The sequence below is a fragment of the Corythoichthys intestinalis genome, chromosome 12 (assembly GCF_030265065.1).
Source record: "Corythoichthys intestinalis isolate RoL2023-P3 chromosome 12, ASM3026506v1, whole genome shotgun sequence".
NCBI lineage: Eukaryota > Metazoa > Chordata > Actinopteri > Syngnathiformes > Syngnathidae > Corythoichthys > Corythoichthys intestinalis.
The window spans coordinates 5,538,171-5,560,473 of record NC_080406.1 but is presented as its reverse complement, the minus strand read 5'-3'; the positions used below and the strand labels follow the sequence as shown (position 1 = coordinate 5,560,473).

The window sequence follows — 22,303 nt, the reverse complement described above, 5'->3', positions numbered from 1 at the left end:
TTTATTCATTTTTTTCTCTTAATGCATTGCACAAATGTATATGATCGGGAAAAATTATCGGGAATGATTGGAATTGAATCGGGAGCAAAAAAAAGCAATCGGATCGGGAAACATCGGGAACGGCAGATACTCAAACTAAAACGATCGGGATCGGATCGGTAGCAAAAAAACATGATCGGAACAACCCTAGTGTATATGCTTGCAATAACATTTTTGGCTTGCTAAGATTTCATTAAAAAAAAAAAAAAAAAAAAAAAAAAAAAAAAAAGCACTAAATGCAAATACAAAATGAACTTCCTAAGTGTTAATTCAAACAGTAAAACAAATAAACAAGTGTTTATGCTTGGAATAACATTTTTGGCTTGCTAAGATTACATTTTTTAAAAGAGCATTAAATGCAAACACAAAATAAACTTCCTGAGTGTTTCTTCAAATAATGTACAATTGTACTTTCATTTCACAAGAGCAATAAATGCATTTAAAGCTCAATTAAAATACCCGATCTTAGCCTCAAACGATTTAAAAAGAATTAAATGAGGATCTAAGTACAACAAAAGAACAATTGGCTAACTTGCATAGCAGCTAGTCAGCTAGCTTAAATGCTTTTTTTTCTCCAAACAAATCATTCAAACATATTCCCACAAGAAAACTGCTAAATGTACTTCTAAACAAAATACCAAATGCATAAACAAACATATTAGCTCAAACAAAAACTTCCCATATGTTGTTCTTAACAGGGAGCAGTTGAATTTCAGCCATATTAAATGAGTTACTGTACTATTACTGTTACTGTATTATTATCATCATTATTATTATTACTGTATGAATATTCACTGTGGACACTAAAGGTCAGTATACCCACCCAAATTAATAAAACTAAGTGCAAACATTTTCATAACAAACCATTACGACACCACTCTAAATAAACAAATCCTCGAAGCAGCAAAATTCGATTCAAAGCTTTTTTTCTAATCGAATTAGTCGAGTTAATCGATTAATCGTTGCAGCACAAGCTTAAATACAGTGGTACCTTTAATTAGGAAATTAATTTGTTCTGGAAGTAGTTTCGTAAACTGAAAACTCCAAAAGTAGAGACGCGTTTTCCATGTAAATGCCCTAATCCGTTCCAAGCCCCCCAAAATTCAGACATACATCTTTCATAAAGCATGAAAATGCATCAAAACATGTAACAAATACATGCTCCTATTAGAAATTTCACAATGACAATAAAATAAGAGTTGTGTGTAAAGTCAAAAACAAAGAATAAAGAATAAAAGTTAAGACACTCAAATAAAGCTGTCGGATACAGAGCTTTGCTATGCAAGTTAGCTAATTGTTGTAAACATTAGCATTATATAGCATTTAAGCTAGCGGACTTTTGTTAAGCAAGTTGGCCAACTGTTGTAAACATTAGAAAACTTTTGCTATGCAAGTCAGTAGAGGTGGGAATCTTTGGGCACCTAACGATTCGATTACGATTAAGATTCAGAGGCTCCGATTGGATTATAAATCAATTATTGATGAACCCTCTGAAATCCTCTCAGGCTAAACCAAACTCCTATTTCAATATCAATTTAACAGTTAATAACATAAATAAAATACTCAAGTCCCCATTCTGTATCAGAAGCTTTAATTATGTTGTCAATCAACCGTTAAAGTTGTTCAAATTGCTCCTGTTATTCCATAATTTCCCTTCTGTCTACTTTCAACATGTCAAAGTTTTAAAACTGTCATTTAAAAATAGATTCAAGTCAAGATTTTGCCGATTTAGGAGTGTTTTAGATAAAAAGTTAATTAGGTTTGCTACAACAGAGCCTTCTGGAGAAGTCTACTGCTTTAAGATGGCGGCTATTTACCAACGCCGGTAAGTCTGTCATTTCGCATATAGTTCTCTAATACATGTTCTAATGCCGCCGTTGTCTCTCATTTTGCATCTAGTTTTACATATATGTGATATCTACCCTCGCTGTATTTGCCCGTATGTTTGGAGCAACTAGCAACTGGGCGTTGTTTTTAGCGACTGTTGGCCACTGTCAGGTTTTTTTTTTTTTTATATAGCGGCATGAGTTGCACATGATATTTACTCTCTCTCCGTTCCTCATTGCGTCTCGAAGACCCCGCTGACTGTGTTTTGGTTCCGCTTTACCTGGTATAATTCAATAATCGGAATTTGGATGTTTTTTAATCGTTCTCCAATCTTCCTTGGCCGAATCGCGAATAATCTAAGAAACGCAAATTTTGCAGGCCTCTACAGATTAGCCAGTTGTTGTAAACATTTGCATTATGTAGCATTTCAGCTAGTGGACTTTTGCTAGGCAAGTTTGCTAATTTTTCTAAACATTAGCATTATATAGCATTTAAGCTAGCAGACTTTTGCTATGCAAGTTAGCCAATTGTTGTAAACATTAGCGGACTTTTGCTATACCGGTTAACCAATTGTTGTAAACATTACCATTATATAGCATTTAAGCTAGTGTACTTTTGCTATGCAAGTTGGCCAATTGTTGCAAAACATTAGCATAATATAGCATTTAAGCTAGCAGGACTTTTGCTATGCAAGTTAGCCAATTGCTGTAAACATTAGCTTTATATAGAATTTAAGCTAGTGGGCTTTTGCTATGCATTTTAGCCAATTGTTGTCAACATTAGCATTACATTAGGGTGACCAAACGTCCTCGTTTGCCCGGAAATGTCCTACTTTCGCGTAGTGTCCTCGTGGTCCGGGCGGGTTTTATAAATTCATAAAAATGTCCGGTTTTTATGATTTTTAAAGTTTTTCTCGGGACCAATTTGAAGAGAATCCCTCCGACCGCTGGGTGGCAGCAGTTGACATGGTTCCTATGAGAATGGAGGGAAGTAGTAGTTCTTCTTGTTTTTGTTGGCAGTTTACCCCTATCATGAGGCATTACCGCCATCTACTGGGTTGACGATTGGGCCACAATGCCTGAAGTTTAAAAAAAAAAATTTTTTATGATAAATACGTATATAATGGCAACTGTTGACTTCTGTTGGAGCTTTGACTGTAAAATCCCGTTTGGTGTCGCATCGGCGCGCTGCCGATGATTGTAAACTTTTCTAGCAAAGTTTGATTTTTGCCTCAGCTAGCTATCAGTAAGCTAAACCGCGCTCGGCATTATGGGAAACGTAGTTTTGAACTGCTACGTTTGGAAACATGCTGATTGAATAGTTTTTCAGTTTATTTCGGTTTTTGTTTGTGTGCAATCTAGAACATTGAATGAGAACATCAATTGAATGGGAATAACAATTTGTCAAGGACAATTGTCGTGATAGTAATTTATAAAAATGTTTAGTTGGCACATAGCCTACTGTGTGTATGTGTATTGACTGGACTACATTTCTATGGGTCTGCATTATATATATATATATATATATATATATATATATATATTTTTTTTTTTTTTTTAAGTCATTATTTTTTTTCAAACTGCATTTTTCCATCCAGAGTGAGGGGGCACTCTTTAAATATATTAAAGTGATATAGGCATCTTTGAGTGAACTTCGAGTAAAATTCAAGTATCTTGAGGCCGGGCTGAGGCTGGGCTGAGTGTCCTCTTTTTTAGAAATCAAAATATGGTCACCCTACATTACATAGCAATTAAGATAGCGGACTTTTGCGATGCAAGTTAGCCAATTGTTAAAAAAAAAAAAAAAAAGCCAATTGTTGTAAACATTAGCGGACTTTTGCTATACATGTTAGCCCATTGTTGTGAACATTACCATTATATAGCATTTAAGCTAGTGTACTTTTGCTATGCAAGTTAGCCAATTGCTGTAAACATTAGCTTTATATAGCATTTAAGCTAATGGGCTTTTGCTATGCATGTTAGCCAATTGTTGTCAACATTAGCATTATATAGCATTTAAGCTAGCGAATTTTTGCAATGCAAGTTAGCCAATAGTTTTAACATTAGCATTACATAGCATTTAAGATAACGGACTTTTGCGATGCAAATTAGCCAATTGTTGTAAACATTAGCATGATAAAGCATTTAAGCTTGCGGACTTTTGCAATGCAAGTTAGCCAATTCTTGTAAACATTAGCATTATATAGCATTCAAGCAATTGGCTAAATTGTATAGCAAAAGTCAGCTAGCTTAAATTGTAATATAGTGCTATTGTTTATCAGATATCTGGTCCGCACCAGGGGCTCCGTAGTTGGAACCCCTTATAGCCCAGGGGGCAAATGAAGAGGACGCTGGGATACACCCATGCTCATACAGTAGAGGTCCCTCTTAGCCAATGGATGCAAGGAAGATGCTAGGTAATAGCCAGTGGCAGAGTAGCTATAAGTATGTTACGTTCAGTAAACTCTGGTAGCTGCGAGTAGCAGCCCATATTGGGGTTTTACCTTATGTATCTTGAAATTTCCTTCATAACAAGAGGCCTTATGTAGAGACGTTCGTAAGTAGATGTACCACTGTATTTATGCTACACTTTAAAATAAGACATGTCCTACCCTCGCTGCTGCCTTTGAGCGTGACGTCCGATGAAATGCTAAGCGGTTGGGAGCTCAGGGAGTCCAAACTGTCCAAGGAGTCGTCTCTCCTGTGTCCACCTCTTTGTCCTCTTAAGTCATGAAGCTCCTCTCGCTCGGAATACCAGCTATCTCCCAAACCGCTGTCTTGGATGCTCTTGCCTTTCTGACCAGACAGTTCTTGGAGAGCCTTTTACACACACATACAAAAATGCAGATTGTGAGAAGAAAAACATTATTCCAAGCAGTTATAATATTTGGCTGCCGTACGAGTGGGTGTGTGTGAGAGAACTCCCATGTGGAGCATTATAATGCTGAAAACCAGCTTAATGCTCTGCTTTTAATAGTTAACTTCAAGAACAGTTTACTTCCTTTCAGTGTAGTTCTTGTTGGTTACACAAAACCGCCTCAGTGGTATTAACATCCACTACCCCAGTTTCCTTGCCTGCTGATGCCATTTTACAGCAAGAGTTACACATTATATAAACATCAGAAGTTAACCGGTGTTGTTTTCTTCAACAATGACAACTAAAATATTTTGTCAATGAACATTTTTTTGTTTAGTTCGTCCATTTTTTTCAGTTTGGATTTCGAAGTTGTCCTTTTTAAAAAATCATCCATGACTGACATCCCCAACTTCCGTGTGCGTCACAAGTACATCATTTGATGAGACTCGTAGGCACCGTCTAACTGTTTGCATTATTGTAATACACTTAATATAATCATTCAGGGAATAGTATATTATCTCGTATTCACCGATCAACTGTTTGTATTACTCTAACACAGCCAATATAAAATAAATAGCACTTATACTTAACTTTAAGGAAACCCAGCAGAATATAGGGCATAAAAGATACATGACGCCTTCTTATCACGGAAGCCCAACGTGTGCAATGTGCAACTGACCACGTCTGCACCACCAACTCTCGCAATCAGTTCTTCTGGACAGACCAGAACAAATGGCGGGACGCCCTGTCCCAACACAAGGAACACCGGAGAACGCCCGACATCCAACTGACAATACGACTGATAGAGCTTCTTTGACGCTAAGGTGGCAAAATCCACAACCCTCGTTGCCCTGACAACAGTCACCCCCGAATCCTCCTGTCCAATCCACAAACAGACAATAATCCCAAACACACCCTTCCTTCTGCCCACGGGCTGCCCCGCGAGGACCTTCAAAAGACTCAATGTTTCACTAAGCGTTGTCATTTTTTGTTAAGAACCTTTTGTTTACGTGTGATATGGTGACCTTGGAGCGAGTCTGCCTCCCCGCTTGAGTCGAATTCTGTTTCGCCTTGCGGTTTTATCGCCGTCGACCTGAATACATTTTCAGCTTGTTTTCGGTGAGCCTTCTTTAAACCTTTAAAAATGGAGTCAGTACAAAGGGTTAAGACTAAGGTGAACGCGCGGAGTTTTGCCTTCTGGCCGGATTGTCGGGGTCTCGCCAGCCCGGGTCGTTGGAGCTGCACCAGAGTGGGTTCGGCTGGCGCAATTCCAACAGTCTGGCTAAAAAGTCTCTTCAGAACATAAAAAAATCAAAATACCTGAGCTGAACCTCAAACTGTATAAAAAATAAATAAGGATCGAAGTAGAACAAAAAACAAACAAACAAACAACATAGCAAAAGCCCGCTAGTTTGAATGCTATAAAATGCAAACTTTTTTTTTACACTGCTCTTTACAAATCGTTCAAATATTACCACCAAAAAATGGCTAAATATACCTATAAACTAAATTGAAAATGCATTAAAACATTTTCATCTCAAACAAAAACTTAGTTTATGTTGGTCTGAACAGGGAGCAGCTGGATTCAGTCATGTGAACCGAGTTATGATCTGGGTCTTTGCCATGGCAAAGGCCAGATACTATTGTTCTGCAACTTTATTATTCTTTTCTATTATTATTATTCGACGAATTCTCAGCGTTTTTTTGGCGCGCCCAAACCGTTCCACCGATCGGCACTGTTCAAGTATCGACACAACTGAAATTTTCGCGCGACGCAGGGAATTTTTCAAAAGGCCCCTAAAAATGTTCATCTGGCCAAAGCACACGGTCCCCAGTTGAAGCCTGGGACCATGTGTATTTTTGTGTGAGACCAAGATTGAGCTTTTTGGCAACAAACACTCTAAGTGTGTCTGGCTTGCCACGAAAGATGCGCATGCTGAAAAGCACCTCATACCCACTGTGAAGTATGGGAGTGGCTTAGTGATGCTGTGGGGCTGTTTCGCTTCCAAAGGCCCTGGGAACCTTGTTAGGGTGCATGGCATCATGAATGCTTTGACATACCAGGACATTTGAAATCAAAATCTGTTGCCCTCTGCCCGAAAGCTGAAGATGGGTCGTCACTGGGTCTTTCAGCAGGACAATGACCCTAAACATATGGCCAAATCTACACAGAAATTGTTCACCAGACACAAAATCAAGCTCCTCCCATGGCCATCTCAGTCCCCAGACCTTGTTTTGTTGGCAAAATTGGGTTGTACAAAGTATTAACACCAGGGGTGCTAATAATTGCGAGACACATTATTTGATGTCAAATAATTTTTTCTTTGTGTGGGATTTTTTTCCCCACTGAATGAATGCACTTGTATTGAAGGTTGGATTTTTCTCTTTTTTTCCATTAAAGTCCCATATTATTTGAATAAAAAAATATATATTAGAAGCTAAAAAACACATCTTTTTCAAGGGTGACAATCAGAGGTTGCACTAGACTTTTTGGTTGTCTGTCATTTTGACTGACTGGGTCATAAAAATCCGGTCATAATACCCGTCACTTAAATTTTTAAAATGATAATAATGACATATTCAATAGTATTTAGTTTTCATTCATTTTTAATTAATATTGTAATGCTTGCTTGGCGGCGAAAAATTAGACACGGAAGTCGTGGTATTTTTCTCCCTCTTTTTACTCTGCTTACCGCCAGCAACACCAACAAAACAACAACCCCCCCCCCAAAGAAAAAGAGGCAACTATATACACAGGCGGCAATCTAGTCCACCAATTGGATGACGCGCTGGCACACCGGGTGCACCAATAAGAACCTCGCGTTGATGTGTCAATCACGGTGCCGCCGCCAGACCCCGGTGACGCTACAATATTCTGTCCGAACAAGCTTAACAGAATCCACACCGTGCCATTAAGCGTATGAATATGTAACTTTTTCTCCGCAGTGACAAAAACAGCTGACTGCGGCCCCAGTAGGTAGGCTACATATGGAACAATGAAATTAACAGTTCACCTGCTGTGGCCTGAACGCAGTCTTCCTCCTGGTGCGCATGGACTTGAATTGCGTGCCCGCTTGTGCATAATCAAATTTCTCAAGTGGGATTCCTTCAGAGGCTATTGTCATGAGGTTTTGGACTTTTGCCTCGGACAGACGACTTAGTTCGGACACTCAGTTGCCTTGACATTTTTCCGAAAAAGGCCAACGACGTCATGCATTAAGAGAGACAATAGCTAATTAATATGCTCACTCGCCACCCTGTGGTCTGGGGAGTGAATTGCAACCTGTCAAAATGACAGATGGACTTCAGTTTTTTCCGTCACCGTTTTAAAAAACCGGTCAACGACGGAAAATATTTGGTTAACGCGACCCCTGGTGCCAATAATTATGGAAGGCACTGTAGATGAATGCGTAAAAAAAAGGGTAAAAAAGGGAAGGTAATAAAAAGCCTGCATTGGGGGTGCCCCCTCAAGATTTCTTAGTGCCCACTCTGGTTGGTAAACCTAGATCCGGGCCTGACAGTACTACTCTTACATTCACAAAATGTACCCAAACCAGTTTAGTCACATTGATGAAAGCCAGCAACAACCAGACTTAAATAGCCCAGTGGGGTCAAATGTGACTTAAATCAGGTATGTCTTGAGGTCGGACTTCCCCACTCGGCAAGTATGCCATGTTATCCCGCACATACCACGGAAGCCTTCAGGAATGCAGTGTGCAGTGGCTGTGAAAGAGGATTGCAATAACACCAATAACACCCATATAGTACTCAAGGTATGTTTTAATCAACTACCTTATGAAGCGCTGTGCCCAGTAATCCCTCGAAAGCTTTGAAATTCAGGTAAGGTCCATCATAGGAATGTTCGCCTTGAGCTCTTCTGCTAAGCCAGTAAAGTGTGATCAACACCTGTAGCATGAAAACAAAGTTGAGTTCACAAGTTAAACAATACATAACAAGCTAATAAACTAGCATGCTAACTCACTTTTGGTTCTAGTGTGTTTTAAAGTGACAATCAAAACAAAAACATCATTCTAAAAATGACCTAAACTGCACTGTCACCAACAAAGTTACAAAAAAACTTACATTTTTGAGTCTCCGGTCGGTCTCTTCGTCACTGTGAGTGAGAAAAACGTAGAAAAGAAAGGTCACTGTGTGTGCATCAATACATGAATGTGCGTATGTGTGTGTTTAGACAATAAAATTGTGGCGTGCTACGCTAGTCATTGAAAGAGCTAGAAAGGGAGAGCAGAGGCCGGATTACACTGCCCTCTCTTTACACAACTAAAAAAAACATGTCATACACACACACAGACATATGTACAATGTTAAGGTGAGAGTATCAGGGATTAACCTCTTGCATACTCCTGTGAGGATATTAGATTTCTGCTTCTGACGCCCATTAAACATCAGTTTTTTAAACCTTTGAATAGGGTTGTTCCGATCATGTATTTTTGCTCCCGATCCGATCCCGATCGTTTTAGTTTGAGTATCTGCTGATCCCGATATTTCCCAATCTGATTGCTTTTTTTTTTTTTTTGCTCCCGATTCAATTACAATCATTCCCGATAATTTTTCCCGATCATATACATTTTGGCAATGCATTAAGAAAAAAATGAATAAAACTCGGACGAATATATACATTCAACATACAGTACATAAGTACTGTATTTGTTTATTATGACAATAAATCCTCAAGATGGCATTTACATTATTAACATTCTTTCTGTGAGAGGGATCCACCGATAGAAAGACTTGTAATTCTTAAAGGATAAATGTGACTTTGTATTTTGTGACTAAATATTGCCATCTAGTGTATTTGTTGCTTTCAGTAAATGATACTGTCGCCATTTAACTTGGGAAATAACACAAGGTGTTAAGAAAAAGATCAACTACTACCTTTCTTCCCCACATTGCTTCCCACGATTATTCTAATCGTTGGGAGAAGGATTTTAAGGCTTTAGCCATTAAAAAAAAGGCTCCAAAGGCTGCCAAAATTCACACTACTCATTTTACGCTGCCGTTTAGCTCTATACACTGTATGGGTAAAACGGCACAATTATAGATTGAACGCGACAATGCGTGAGTGGGTCGTGCAGCGCATGCGTTAATTGCGTTAAATATTGTAACGTGATAAATGTAAAAAACATTAAATCTTGCCATTAACGCAATGAATTTGAAAACCCTACCTTAAGCCTAAACTAAAGACCCTGGAAGAGTGTAACACATTATGTCTGTAACGTTAAATACAATTAGAAAACGATTTATTTAAAAAAAAAAAAAAGGGCATGTCCGATATTTTTTTGCCGATTCCGATACTTTGAAAATGACGTGATCGGACCCGACCGATCGATCGGGACATCTTTACCTTTGACCACTTGGGCACATTCAGGGACGTTGTCAGCACCCTCTCGTGGTGTCAACACTACTTTACGCCTCTTTGAATGAATGAAGAAATGGCGTCAAAATGTACTCAGGGTATCCTTTAAATCCAAGTTTTCTGAACAAAAGTAGTATGGTTTAGGGCTGTCAAAATTATCGCATTAACGGGAGGTAATTAATTTGTTTCATTAATCCCGTTAAAATATTTGACGCACTTAACGCACATGCCCCGCTCAAACAGATTAAAAATGACAGCACAGTGTCATGTCCACTTGTTACTTGTGTTTTTTGGTCTTTTGTCGCCCTCTGCTGGCGCTTGGATCCGACTGATTTTATGGGTTTCAGCACCATGAGCCATGGTGTAATTATTGACATCAACAATGGCGAGCTACTAGTTTATTTTTTGATTGAAAATTTTACAAATTTTATTAAAACGAAAACATTAAGAGGGGTTTTAATATAAAATTTCTATAACTTGTACTAACATTTATCTTTTAAGAACTACAAGTCTTTCTATCAATGGATCGCTTTAACAGAATGTTAAGAATGTTAATGCCATCTTGTTGATTTATTGTTATAATAAACAAATACAGTACTTATGTACAGTATGTTGAATGTATATATATCCGTCTTGTGTCTTATCTTTCCATTCCAACAATAATTTACAGAAAAATATGGCATATTTTATAGATGGTTTGAATTGCGATTAATTAGATATTTTTTAAGCTGTGATCAACTCGATTAAAAATTTTAATCGTTTGACAGCCCTAGTATGTTTACGTTAAATAACATCTCCAGCTTGGCGTGTGTGTACCTTTTCTCGTAGGCACGGTCTAACTGTTTGCATTATTCTAACACACTTACTATATTCAATCAGGGGATAGTATGGTTTCTCGTATTTACTGATTGACTGTTTATATTACTCTAACACACCCAATATAAAATAAATAGCACTTATACCGTAGTTTAAGGAAAACACGCAGAATATAGGGCATAAAGAGATTCATGGCGCCTTCTTATCACTGAAGCCCAACGCGTGTGTCACGCAACTGACTGACTGAGCAAGATTGACACACCAACTCCCGCAATCAGTTCTTCTGGACAGTCCAGAACAAATGGCGGGACGCCCGGTCCCAACACAAGCAACAACGGAGAACTCTCGATATCCAACTGATAACACGACTGAAAAGACTCCAAGATCCCCTGTGACTCTGAGGTGGCAAAATCCACAACCCTCGTCGCCCTGACAATAGTCACTCCTGAATCCTTCTGTCCAATCCACAAACAGACAACAATCCTAAACAACGCCTAAACACACCCTTCTTTCTGCCCACAGCCCGCCCCGGAAGAGCCTTCAAAAGACTGAATGTTCAACTAATCGTGGTCATTTTTCTCGGGAACCTTTTGTTGACGTGTGATGTGGTGACCTTGCCTCCTCGCTTGAGTCTGTGTCTGTTTTGCCTTGCTGTTTGATCGCTGTCGACCCGAATAAATTGTCAACTTGTTCTCGGTGAGCCTTCTTCTAGCTTTCAAAATGGAGCCAGTACAAAGCGTTATGACTAAGGTGAACGCGCAGAGTTTGGCCTTTTGGCCGGAATGTCAGGACCCCACAGACCCTGGAGCTGAGCCAGCGCGGGTCCAGCGGTTCGGCTGGCATGGGTTCGGCAATCTGGCTAAAATGTCAGATTCCTTCACGTGTCATAAAAAAATTGCCACGATTTAGTAAAACCTGCAAAGTAAAACACTAGTAAATCTTGTGACCTCTTATGAGGATTTTGGGATTCTTTAACAATTTTGATTGGGTGAAGTAGTTTGCTAATTCTGGGATGATTTAATTAGATTCATAGTCCTAACTAGTCTGTCAAGTCTCAAATTTGCTCATTTGTGTGATCAAATAAACTAGAAAAGATTACGTAATTATTACAAGTAAAATGTTTTTAGACCATATCCACTAGCTACAGTAATTAGCAAACAAGCTAACTACACTGTATGCATACCCTATGTCTCTGAAATGAATTTGATTTGAATTTGGACTCAATTTTCTCATGAGAAACACTTTTGACACATTTAAATCAACAAGAAGTGACCTGTAAATGCCCTAATATTAACATAAAGTGACCTATTAATTAGGGTGACCACATTTTGATTTCCAAAAAAGAGGACACTCGGCTCTGCCTCGAGATACTTGAATTTTACTCGAACTTCACTCAAAGATGCCTATATCACTTTAATATATTTAAAGTGTGCCTCCTCCGTCTGGATAGAATTCAGTTTTATTTAAAAAAAAAAATTATAGCCATATATTATATAACCAAACACACAAATTCCAATTCTCAGAGGTTTCTCATCAGACTACTGTATATTATTTCTGGAAATTGTACAATAAAAACACAAAATAAATAAGTAAAAGTAATAATAAAAAAGTAATAAGTAGTAAGTAAGTAGTAGTAAGTAGCAATAAAAAAGTAAAAATACTGGAATTAAATGATAAAAAAAAAAAAATTATAATATAATGAAAATCTAGTTCAGTCAATAGCAATACACACACAGTAGGCTATGTGCCAACTAAAAATTTGCATAAATTACTATCACGACATTTGTCGTTGACAAATTGTTATTCCCACTCAAATGTTATTCTCATTCAGTGTTCTAGGTTGCACGCAAACAATAAACAAAATAAATTGACAAAACAAAATAAATTGACAAACGATTCAACCAATTGCGGCAGTTTAAAACTACATTTCCCATAATGCCTAGAGTGGCCTATCTCACTGACTGCTACCCTATTAGCTAGCACCAGTAGCCGAGGCAAAATCAAACATTGGTATAAAAGTTTACAATCATCGGCAGCGCAATAATGCAACACCAAACGGGATTTTACAGATCACGCCACTACAAAGCTCTGACAGAAGTCAACATTTGCCGAAAAGTAAGTTTAGCAAATGCACATACCGATAGCATGTGAGCAAGTGATAAAAAGCCAGTCCATGACTGTGCACACATGTGCAAATTTGTACTCAAAGTAGAATAAAGGTATTTTCGTCTTAATTACTCTTTTGGTTACATGAGCGTTTGATTATATTGGTATTGATCATAATAAAACTCTTAACAAATGGGCAGGCTTTCTGGGAACACATCACAGGCAGCACAGTACCGTAGTATTCTGTGCAAAGCATCATTCAATTTCAACACACACTAATCGGTCCCGTGAAAAATAATGAAAACCGGACATTTTAATGAATTTATAAAACCCGGCCGGACGCCCCTGACAGGATGTGAAAAGTGGACATGTCCGGGCAAAAGAGGATGTTTGATCACGCTACTATAAATGCCTCCTAAATCGGGAAGACTGGCTGTGAATGCCCTGTTTCGGTGCCACTGCCGGCACGAGACGTCCAATCTATCTTTGACCCTCCCAGTCAAAATGAATTGGACTTCTAGCGCCATCAATGGCAGCCAATGAGCTAACTTAGACACGATTCTAGTGGAAGATTAGAATATTTATTTTTTATTTAATTTTGACAGAAATGCTGAGAGTGGCTGACACAATTACACCAATGAGCCGTCGCAACAATAACAACATGACTCCATTATACCAATGTCAGGTAACAATGTTTTTCTCTGCTAGAGGGCGCTCATGTTCTTTGGACGGGTGATGTTTCAAGTGTTGTTCAGGTCTGAAATAGATGATTTTTATGTCATATTTTTGGCCTATTATGGTTAAGTAATAGGTTATATAACAGTATAATAATATCAGTACTTATAGATGAAGTTGTGCAGTGAAAAAAAATTACATTATTTTCAAAAAAGTCTGACATTGTAAGCAGTTACTCACAATGTTACTCATTGCTTGAGTATTAGTTTCAACGACTACTTTTTTTACTTTTACTTGAGTAAATTTTTGGATGACTACTTTTACTTTTATTTTAGTAATATTATTTAAAAATAACGCTACTGTTGCTTGAGTATATCTTTTGGCTACTCTACCCACTCCTGCTATACTGTCACATAACCACACACAGTCCTATGATCACACCGGCGTGTTCAATCACGTGGTGTCTTAAAAGCGCCGTGAAAATTACAGTACTTGACATAGAGCCGTCAAAATTACTCGAAAGCGGCAACTTCAAACTCTCAGTTTTTATTTGACACCACAGAAAACTAGTGATCATTTTAATTTCGTGGTAGAAAGTTTTTCTCCATTAGAGGGCACTCATGTTCTTGCACTGATGATGTTTCATTTCTGTAGATTTTTCTCATTGGAATTCAATGATGTATGATGTGTATTTTTTGGTCTAGTTGGTCATGTAATAAATTATAGCACAGTGCAATAATAACAATAAGAGAATAATAATAACAGCTGAGAAAAATAATATAATGTAGTTTTGGAAAAACAATGTACATTGAGATTGTAAGTAATTACTCATTACTTGAGTTTTGTTTTCACCAAATATTTTTTTTTAAACTTGTACTTGAGTTAATTTTCGGGATGACTACTTTTACTTGAGTAATATTTTTTTGAAGTAATGCTACTCTTACTTGAGCAAATTTTTGGGCTACTCTACCGACCTCTGTTTAAAGTAGACTGCTACATTAGCTTTAAAGGGATCACGGATAGAGAGACATGTAGTTCTTAAAAGAAATCCCCTCTTAATGTTTTCGTTGTAATAAAATATGTGAAATTTTAAAACTAAAGATGTCCCGATCGATCGGCATCTCGATCACGTCATTTTCAAAGTATCGGAATCGGCAAAAAAATATCGGACATGCCTTTTTTAATTTTTTTTTAATATATATAGTTTTTAATTAAATCGTTTTCTAATTGTATTTAACGTTACATAATATGTTACACTCATCCAGAGTCTTTAGTTTAGGCTTAAGGAAGGGTTATCAAATTTATCCCGTTAACGGCGGTAATTAATTATTTTTAATTAATTATTTTTGAAAAAATTTATCACCTTAAAATGTATAACGCAATTAATGCATGCGCTGCACGACCCACTCATGCATTGTCACGTTCAATCTATAATGGCGTCGTTTTACCTATATATAGAGCTAAAAGGCAGCGTAAATTTTGGCAGCCTTTGGAGCCTTTTTTTATTGGCTAAAACCTTACAATCCCTCTCCCTACGATTAGAAATATCGTGGGAAGCAATGTGGGTACGAAAGGTAGTAACTGATCTTTTTCTTAACACCCTATGTTATTTCCCAACGCAGAGAAGATATATCAATTGGTACCACTACGCACAGTCATGGTTGCACTTCCCATCATGCATTTGGGCAGAACAGTTAAATGGCTACAGTATCATTTACTGAAAGCTCAACAAATACACTAGATGGCAATATTTAGTCACAATATACAAAGTCACATTTATCCTTTAAGAATTACAAGTCTTTCCATCTGTGGATCCCTCTCACAGAAAGAATGTTAATAATGTAAATGCCATCTTGAGGATTTATTGTCATAATAAACAAATATGTTGAATGTGTACATTCGTCCGAGTGTTATTCATTTTTTTCTTAATGCATTGCCAAAATGTATATGATCGGGAAAAATCATTGGGAATGATTGGAATTGAATCGGGAGCAAAAAAAAACCAATCGAATCGGGAAATATCGGGATCGGCAGATACTCAAACTAAAACGATCGGGATCGGATCGGGAGCAAAAAAACATGATCGGAACAACCCTATTTAAAACCAAAGAAATTAACTAGTAGCTCGCCATTGTTGTTGACGTCACATGGCATCGCTGACGCACTTCCACAGTGTCACTCTTTAACCATGTAAGGTCGTGATTTAAATAAGGTGTCAATGGTGAGTTTTAAATTAGAGATCAAGCCAATGGGTGCGTTTTGTCCTTTGATTGACACCGTAGTTTCCCTTTTCTTCAACAGTTTGGGTCCGTTTTACCTTATGTTGAATTGTATATTGAGAAGCTAAGACACCTGCTAATGGCTCCCGGCATCATAGTTTGTATATTGTGACTAAATATTGCCATCCAGTGCATTTGTTGAGCTAAACGAGTTGCTAAAATGCTTAAATAGAGTTTGACCAAAGTCTGAGTAAGTTTTATGTCTATTTTGCATATCTATTTTGATTGTGAATTTGCGAATACTAGGTCTCTTTGCATTGTTGTTTAACTGTGTGAAAATACGGCCTCATGAATGCAGATTGAAGTACTTTTCTTTTTGTGAACATTATTTTTTTGAGCAATATAAATATTATTTTTGTTGTATTTTCACCACGATACTCATGTTCCATTGTATGTTGTAAAGGAGGAGTTTCTGAAGCTTAATAAATGGCGGGATCCGACCTACGAATCTGAACGCCTGTGTCCACTCGCCTTTCTCTGCCACTTAGATCTCAATGTGCAAGATAAGGCGTCTTTATAATCTGTTGGGCAGAAAATGCTACGAGTATCCAGCAATCAAACCAAGTTTAATACTTTTATTCATTTTCCGTGTCGCTTATTCACTGGGAAGCAAGCTTCGGGAGCTACATCTGAAAAGTCTGATAAATCAGAGAACACCAGAAGGATGATGATCGATCTCAACAATGCTTTTACGCGACAAAAATAAGGTAAGACGTCATTAGACGTCATTAGACGCCATTAGACGTCTCAGTAGAGGCAAACTGCATCAACATTTTCGTGTGCTGTGATGTACGGGGTATCATACCTGTTAAGTTTCACGATTTGGTCGGGAGACTCCCGATTTTGACCCCAATGCTCACGCCTCACGATTAGAAAGCCAAATCTCCCGATTTTCCAAAAATGTCAATTTTTTTTTTTTTTTTAACGTTTTTGTTTGTCACCGTTTTGTAACGATACCATTCGGCCCGATTCGGAAAGTGAGCAACAACGAATAGCCTGGCCGTCTCCGACTTCCCTGCCCTCCCTCCCCTTCAGAGCTGGAAAAGCCCAAGATGCTGGCACTAATAAACCGGCTTTTAGACTAGTTCAAGTCTTTATTTTGGAAGGAAGAGATGGAGCTGACCCTGGTCGGCCTCCAGTATTCGGGAAAAACGACGTTCGTCAACGTAATTGCCGTAAGTCTTACCTGCCAGCGATAGCTAACTAGCCTAATGCTAATAGCATTAGAGCTAATGATGGGAGAACGATGAGGAAGAAGTCGCTGCTTTATTCTGTGTTTTCGTGGATCAAACATCATGGAATATTAAACCACTGCGGTCCTACCCCCACAATATATGAATTTAAGTGAGAAAGCATATCGTTACTTACTTGAAGTTTAATCATTTAGATTCGCTATTATGCTAAAGCTAAAGTGTATACTATACACTTTATTACATTATATCATTATTACTGTGCTGAAACAAAAAATATAAAGTTTCAATTCTAGGTTACAATTCAATTAAAAAACTGCCATGACAAAGATACTTTTAAAAACAAATATGATTAATTTTCTAAATGATGTAATTAATGTTTTTAATCTTGCTGATTTAGTCTGACGAAACCCTAATTGGAGTGATGGTTGATGAGATGAAGAGGCTGCTGAGGAAGCTGATGTCCAAATTTGTGCAAATGGATGTGATCAGGAAAGCTGAGGATATCCTAGATGTTGATTACAGGAACAAGGAGAACTGGCATGACACAGGCAACATAGCAGTATCACATGATGCAAGACAATACATGGAGCAAGTTGAAGACTATCTCTGATGCCACCAAAAAGAGGTTCTTTGACAGTGTAGTTAATTTTTACACAAGTGTTGTGACCAAAATGAACTTGAAAAAAAATGGTTGCATTTTGTCTTAGCGATTGTCGCGCGCGCGCGTCATCGGGGTTGGCAAACAGAAATCTCCCTATTTGCAATTTCTACAACTTAACAGGTATGGGGTATCTGCAAAAAAATAAGCAAACTGCTGTGTTTTACTGTATACCCTAATCATATGTAAAGCACACAACAGCTCTGGATGTTAACTATCTCCATAATAATATTGGAAGAAGTTGGATCAAACAATAATTTACCGTAAAGATCTGCAAAACACTATCCTGCTCTCGTCACTAGAGCAGGAGAGTGCTATCACTAGCGAACTTGACACATGAATGCTACTCGCCTCATCCAGTCTTTCCTGTTCATTTAGCTTTTGCTGACTTTCTCATTAATGTTCCACTCGGGTTCAAATTGGAAGGGCCAATCCGATGACATGTTTATGTAGTTAAACAGTGACACTGTGGAAGCCCGGCAGCGTACCCATGTGACGTCACCGCCCTGCTACGTCAACAACAATGGCGACCAACTAGTTAAAATAATTTTACAAATTTTATTAAAACGAAAACATTAAGAGGGGTTTTAATAACAAATTATTACAACTAGGGCTGTCAAAATTATCGCGTTAACGCTCGATAATTAATTTTTAAAAATTAATCACGTTAAAATATTTGACGCAATTAACGCACATGTCCCGCTCAGAAAGTATTCTGCCTTTTGGTAAGTTTTACAGCAAGACTTTTTGTGCTGTCCAACAGCGAACTCTTGTGGTCACTTTGCAACATGCTTTATTGTTTTCTTGCCAGTTCATTATGGCTGCACGACGTCTCGGGCTGATAATGTTGTGCTGATAAGATTTGTCCGTAAGTATGGTTGTTGTAAAGAATGTACATATTATGTTAGTAAGCGAAATGTTATATTTTTTGTATGAGACGCTTTTTGTTTATGTTTAGTGAACCTGTATAGCGTGCTAAGCTAACGTTGTTGCTAATGCAATGCTTGTGTACTTTTTTTTGGTAGTTTTATGACTGTCTAAAGAGGACAATGGTTTGAGGCCATTTTATTAATAAATCAGATGAAAAAGGAAGAAGTCTGATTATTAAGGCGTCGTTCACTAGCTGTCTAGCTTTGGAAAAAGTAGACGCTTCGGAGTGAGGACAGCATAGACAGATTTAAAGACAGTAGAGTGAAATGCCCACTACAGTCCTTATGTACCGTATGTTGAATGTATATATCCATCTTGTGTCTTATTTTTCCATTCCAACAATTAATTTTACAGAACATATATATAATTTACAGAAAAAAATTGGCATATTTTATAGATGGTTTGAATTGCGATTAATTGTGATTAATTAATTTTAAAGCTGTAATTAACTCGGTTAAAAATTTAATTGTTTGACAGCCCTAATTACTCATACAAACATTTATCTTTTAAGAACTACATGTCTTTCTGTCCGTGGAACCCTTTAATACTTACATGACAGTCAGTGTTGAACAACTGGGTGATTTTCGCCCCCAAAAATGGGTTGAAAATCATCCACATCAGCAAACAATGCTCACAGTGCCTTTCTGCTCAATGAAAACAACAACTTTCTGTCCGCACATTGTGTACAGACGCAAATGTCTGTGTGCTGCCTCTATTCAAAGAGGCCCATAAACAGTGATAATGGCCCACACAGTACCCAGTGGCGAGATACTGTCAATGTACACACACGCTGCACATTTGTAACGACGCAATAGACAAACTACGTGCCCTCTTCGCTTTCACGCCTTCCAAGCATGTGACCCGACTGGTGCACCTGCTATGGTGTGGGCGGCGCGTAAAACAAGTTGAGTCGGTTAATTAAACCGTGATAATGAAATGCATGAATTTGATGTTGAATGTTTGAGTTGGGACTTAGCACATTCCTTGTTAGTGTTGCGCACATTCTTGGCAGCGAACCAAGGTTTCGCTGTACAATTTCAAGTGGCAAGCGATACTACAGGATTTGCTGTCGATCAGAACAATTACAGAGATTTAGAATCCTACAACAATGTAGTAAAATACTGAAAACATACATTTTAAAAACCTAATCTTTTATACCAGATTCTGAATTTCTGATCCTTTAAAAATGACGTGATGGGGCCCGACTTCCAATCACGTGATCAGATCGTGATTGTTCACTTACTTATTTTTAAGTAAGTAGGACATCCCTACTTCAAGCCAATCATACAAAACCCCCCAAATTTCCAATAGTCATAAATGCCACTGCTTCATTTAACACCTCATCTGGAACATCTTGCATGCACACAAATTGCTTGCATGCACACAATTAACATATTTTTCAGAGTATAAATCGCACCTGAGTATAAGTCGCAATTAGGCCTATCGCGATAACAAATTTTAGTGCGACCGATATATTGCAGTGCTGCAATGATTAATCGATTAACTCAAGTAATTCGATTAGAAAAAAGCTTCGAATCAAATTTTGCTGAGTATTTGTTTAATTAGTGGCATTGTAATGGCTTGTTTTGAAAGTGTTTGCATTTAGTTTTATTGATTTGGGTGCATACACTGCCCTCTAGTGGCAAGAGTGAATATGACACGTTAAAATTAGGGCTGTCAAAATTATTGCGTTAACGGGCGTTAATTAATTTTTTAAATTAATCACGTTAAAATATTTGACGCAATTAACGCAGATGCCCCGCTCAGACAGATTTAAATGACGGTACAGTGAAACGCTCACTTGTTAATTGTGTTTTATGGAGTTTTGCCGCCCTCTGCTGGCGCTTGGGTGCGACTGATTTTATAGGCTTCAGCACCCATGAGCATTGTGTAAGTAATTATTGGCATCAACAATAGCGGGCTATTAGTTTATTTTTTGAGTGAAAATTTTACAAATTTCATTAAAACGAAAACATTAAGAGGGGTTTTAATATAAAATTTCTATGAATTGTACTAACATTTTTCTTTTAAAAACTACAAGTCTCTAGCCCATGGATCGCTTTAACAGAATGTTAATAATGTTAATGCCATCTTGTTGATTTATTGTTATAATAAACAAATACAGTCCTTATGTACCATATGTTGAATGTATATATCCATCTTGTGTCTTATCTTTCCATTCCAACAATAATTTACAGAAAAATATGGCATATTTTATAGATGGTTTTACTGATGGTTCGATTAATTGCGATTAATTATGATTAATTAATTTTTAAGCTGTAATTAACTCGATTAAAAATTTTAATCGTTTGACAGCCCTAGTTAAAATGGTTGAATCCAGCTGCTCCTTGTTAAGACCAACATAAAGTAGTATGAAAAAGTATCTGAACCTTTTGGAATTTCTCACATTTCTACATAAAATCACCATCAAATGTGACCTGATCTTTGTCAAAATCACACAGATGAAAAAACTGTCTGCTTGAACTAAAACCACCCAAACATTTATAGGTTTTCATATATTAATGAGGATAGTATGCAAACAATGACAGAAGGGGGAAAAATAAGTAAGTGAACCATCACATTTAATATTTTGTGGGCCCCCCTTTGGCAGCAATAACTTCAACCAGACGCTTCCTGTAGCTGCAGATCAGTCTGGGACATTGATCAGGACTAATCTTGGCTCATTTTTTTCTACAAAACTGCTGTAGTTCAGTCAGATTCCTTGGATGTCTGGCATGAATCGCTGTCTTTAGGTCATGCCACAGCATCTCAATGGGGTTCAAGTCTGGACTTTGACTTGGCCACTCCAGAACGTGTATTTTGTTCTTCTTCTTAAAACATTCTGAAGTTGATTTACTTCTGTGTTTTGGATCATTGTATTGTTGCATTATCCATCCTCTTTTTAGCTTCAACTGTCTGACAGATGGCCTTAGGTTTTAAAGCATCCTGATAAACATTTGACTTCATTCTTCTATGAATGACTGCCAGTTGTCCAGACCCTGAGGCAGCAAAACAGCCCCAAATCATGATGCTCCCTCCACCATGCTCCAAGGTGGGGATGAGGTGTTGATGTTGGTGAGCTGTTCCATTTTCCTCCACACATGATGTTGTGTGTTACTCCCAAACAGTTCAACTTTGGTTTCATCAGTCCACAAAATATTTTGCCAAAACTTCTGTGTAGTGTCCAAGTGTTTTTTTTTTTTTTTTTTTTTTTAGACAGCAGTGGCTTCCTCCGTGGAGTCCCCCCATGAACACCATTCTTGGCTATTGTTTTACATATAGTTTATGTGTGCACAGAGATATTGGACTGTGCCAGTGATTTCTGTAAGTCTTTAGCAGACACTCAAGGGCAGGGGTCGCGTTAACCGAATATTTTCCGTCGTTGACCGGTTTTTTAAAACGGTGACGGAAAAAACTGAAGTCCGTCCATCATTTTGACAGGTTGCAATTCACACCCCAGACCACAGGGTGGCGAGTGAGCATATTAATTAGGTATTGTCTCTCTTAATGCATGACGTCGTTGGCTATTCTGTCAGAATATTGTAGC

General features: G+C 37.8%; 1 protein-coding gene across 5 annotated transcripts in view; it reads right to left on the bottom strand.

The window, feature by feature from the left end:
• The window catches only part of LOC130926603 (LIM domain only protein 7-like), a 185,986-nt gene that overhangs the window by 67,134 nt on the left and 96,549 nt on the right, over positions 1–22,303 (bottom strand). For all 5 annotated transcript variants that reach the window (XM_057851600.1, XM_057851604.1, XM_057851601.1 and 2 more), the window contains 3 exons: positions 8,806–8,836; positions 8,515–8,628; positions 4,478–4,685 (listed from right to left, as the gene is read on the bottom strand). In XM_057851600.1, the coding sequence (XP_057707583.1) occupies positions 4,478–4,685; positions 8,515–8,628; positions 8,806–8,836 (353 nt within the window). The remainder of the gene's footprint in view (positions 1–4,477; positions 4,686–8,514; positions 8,629–8,805; positions 8,837–22,303) is intronic.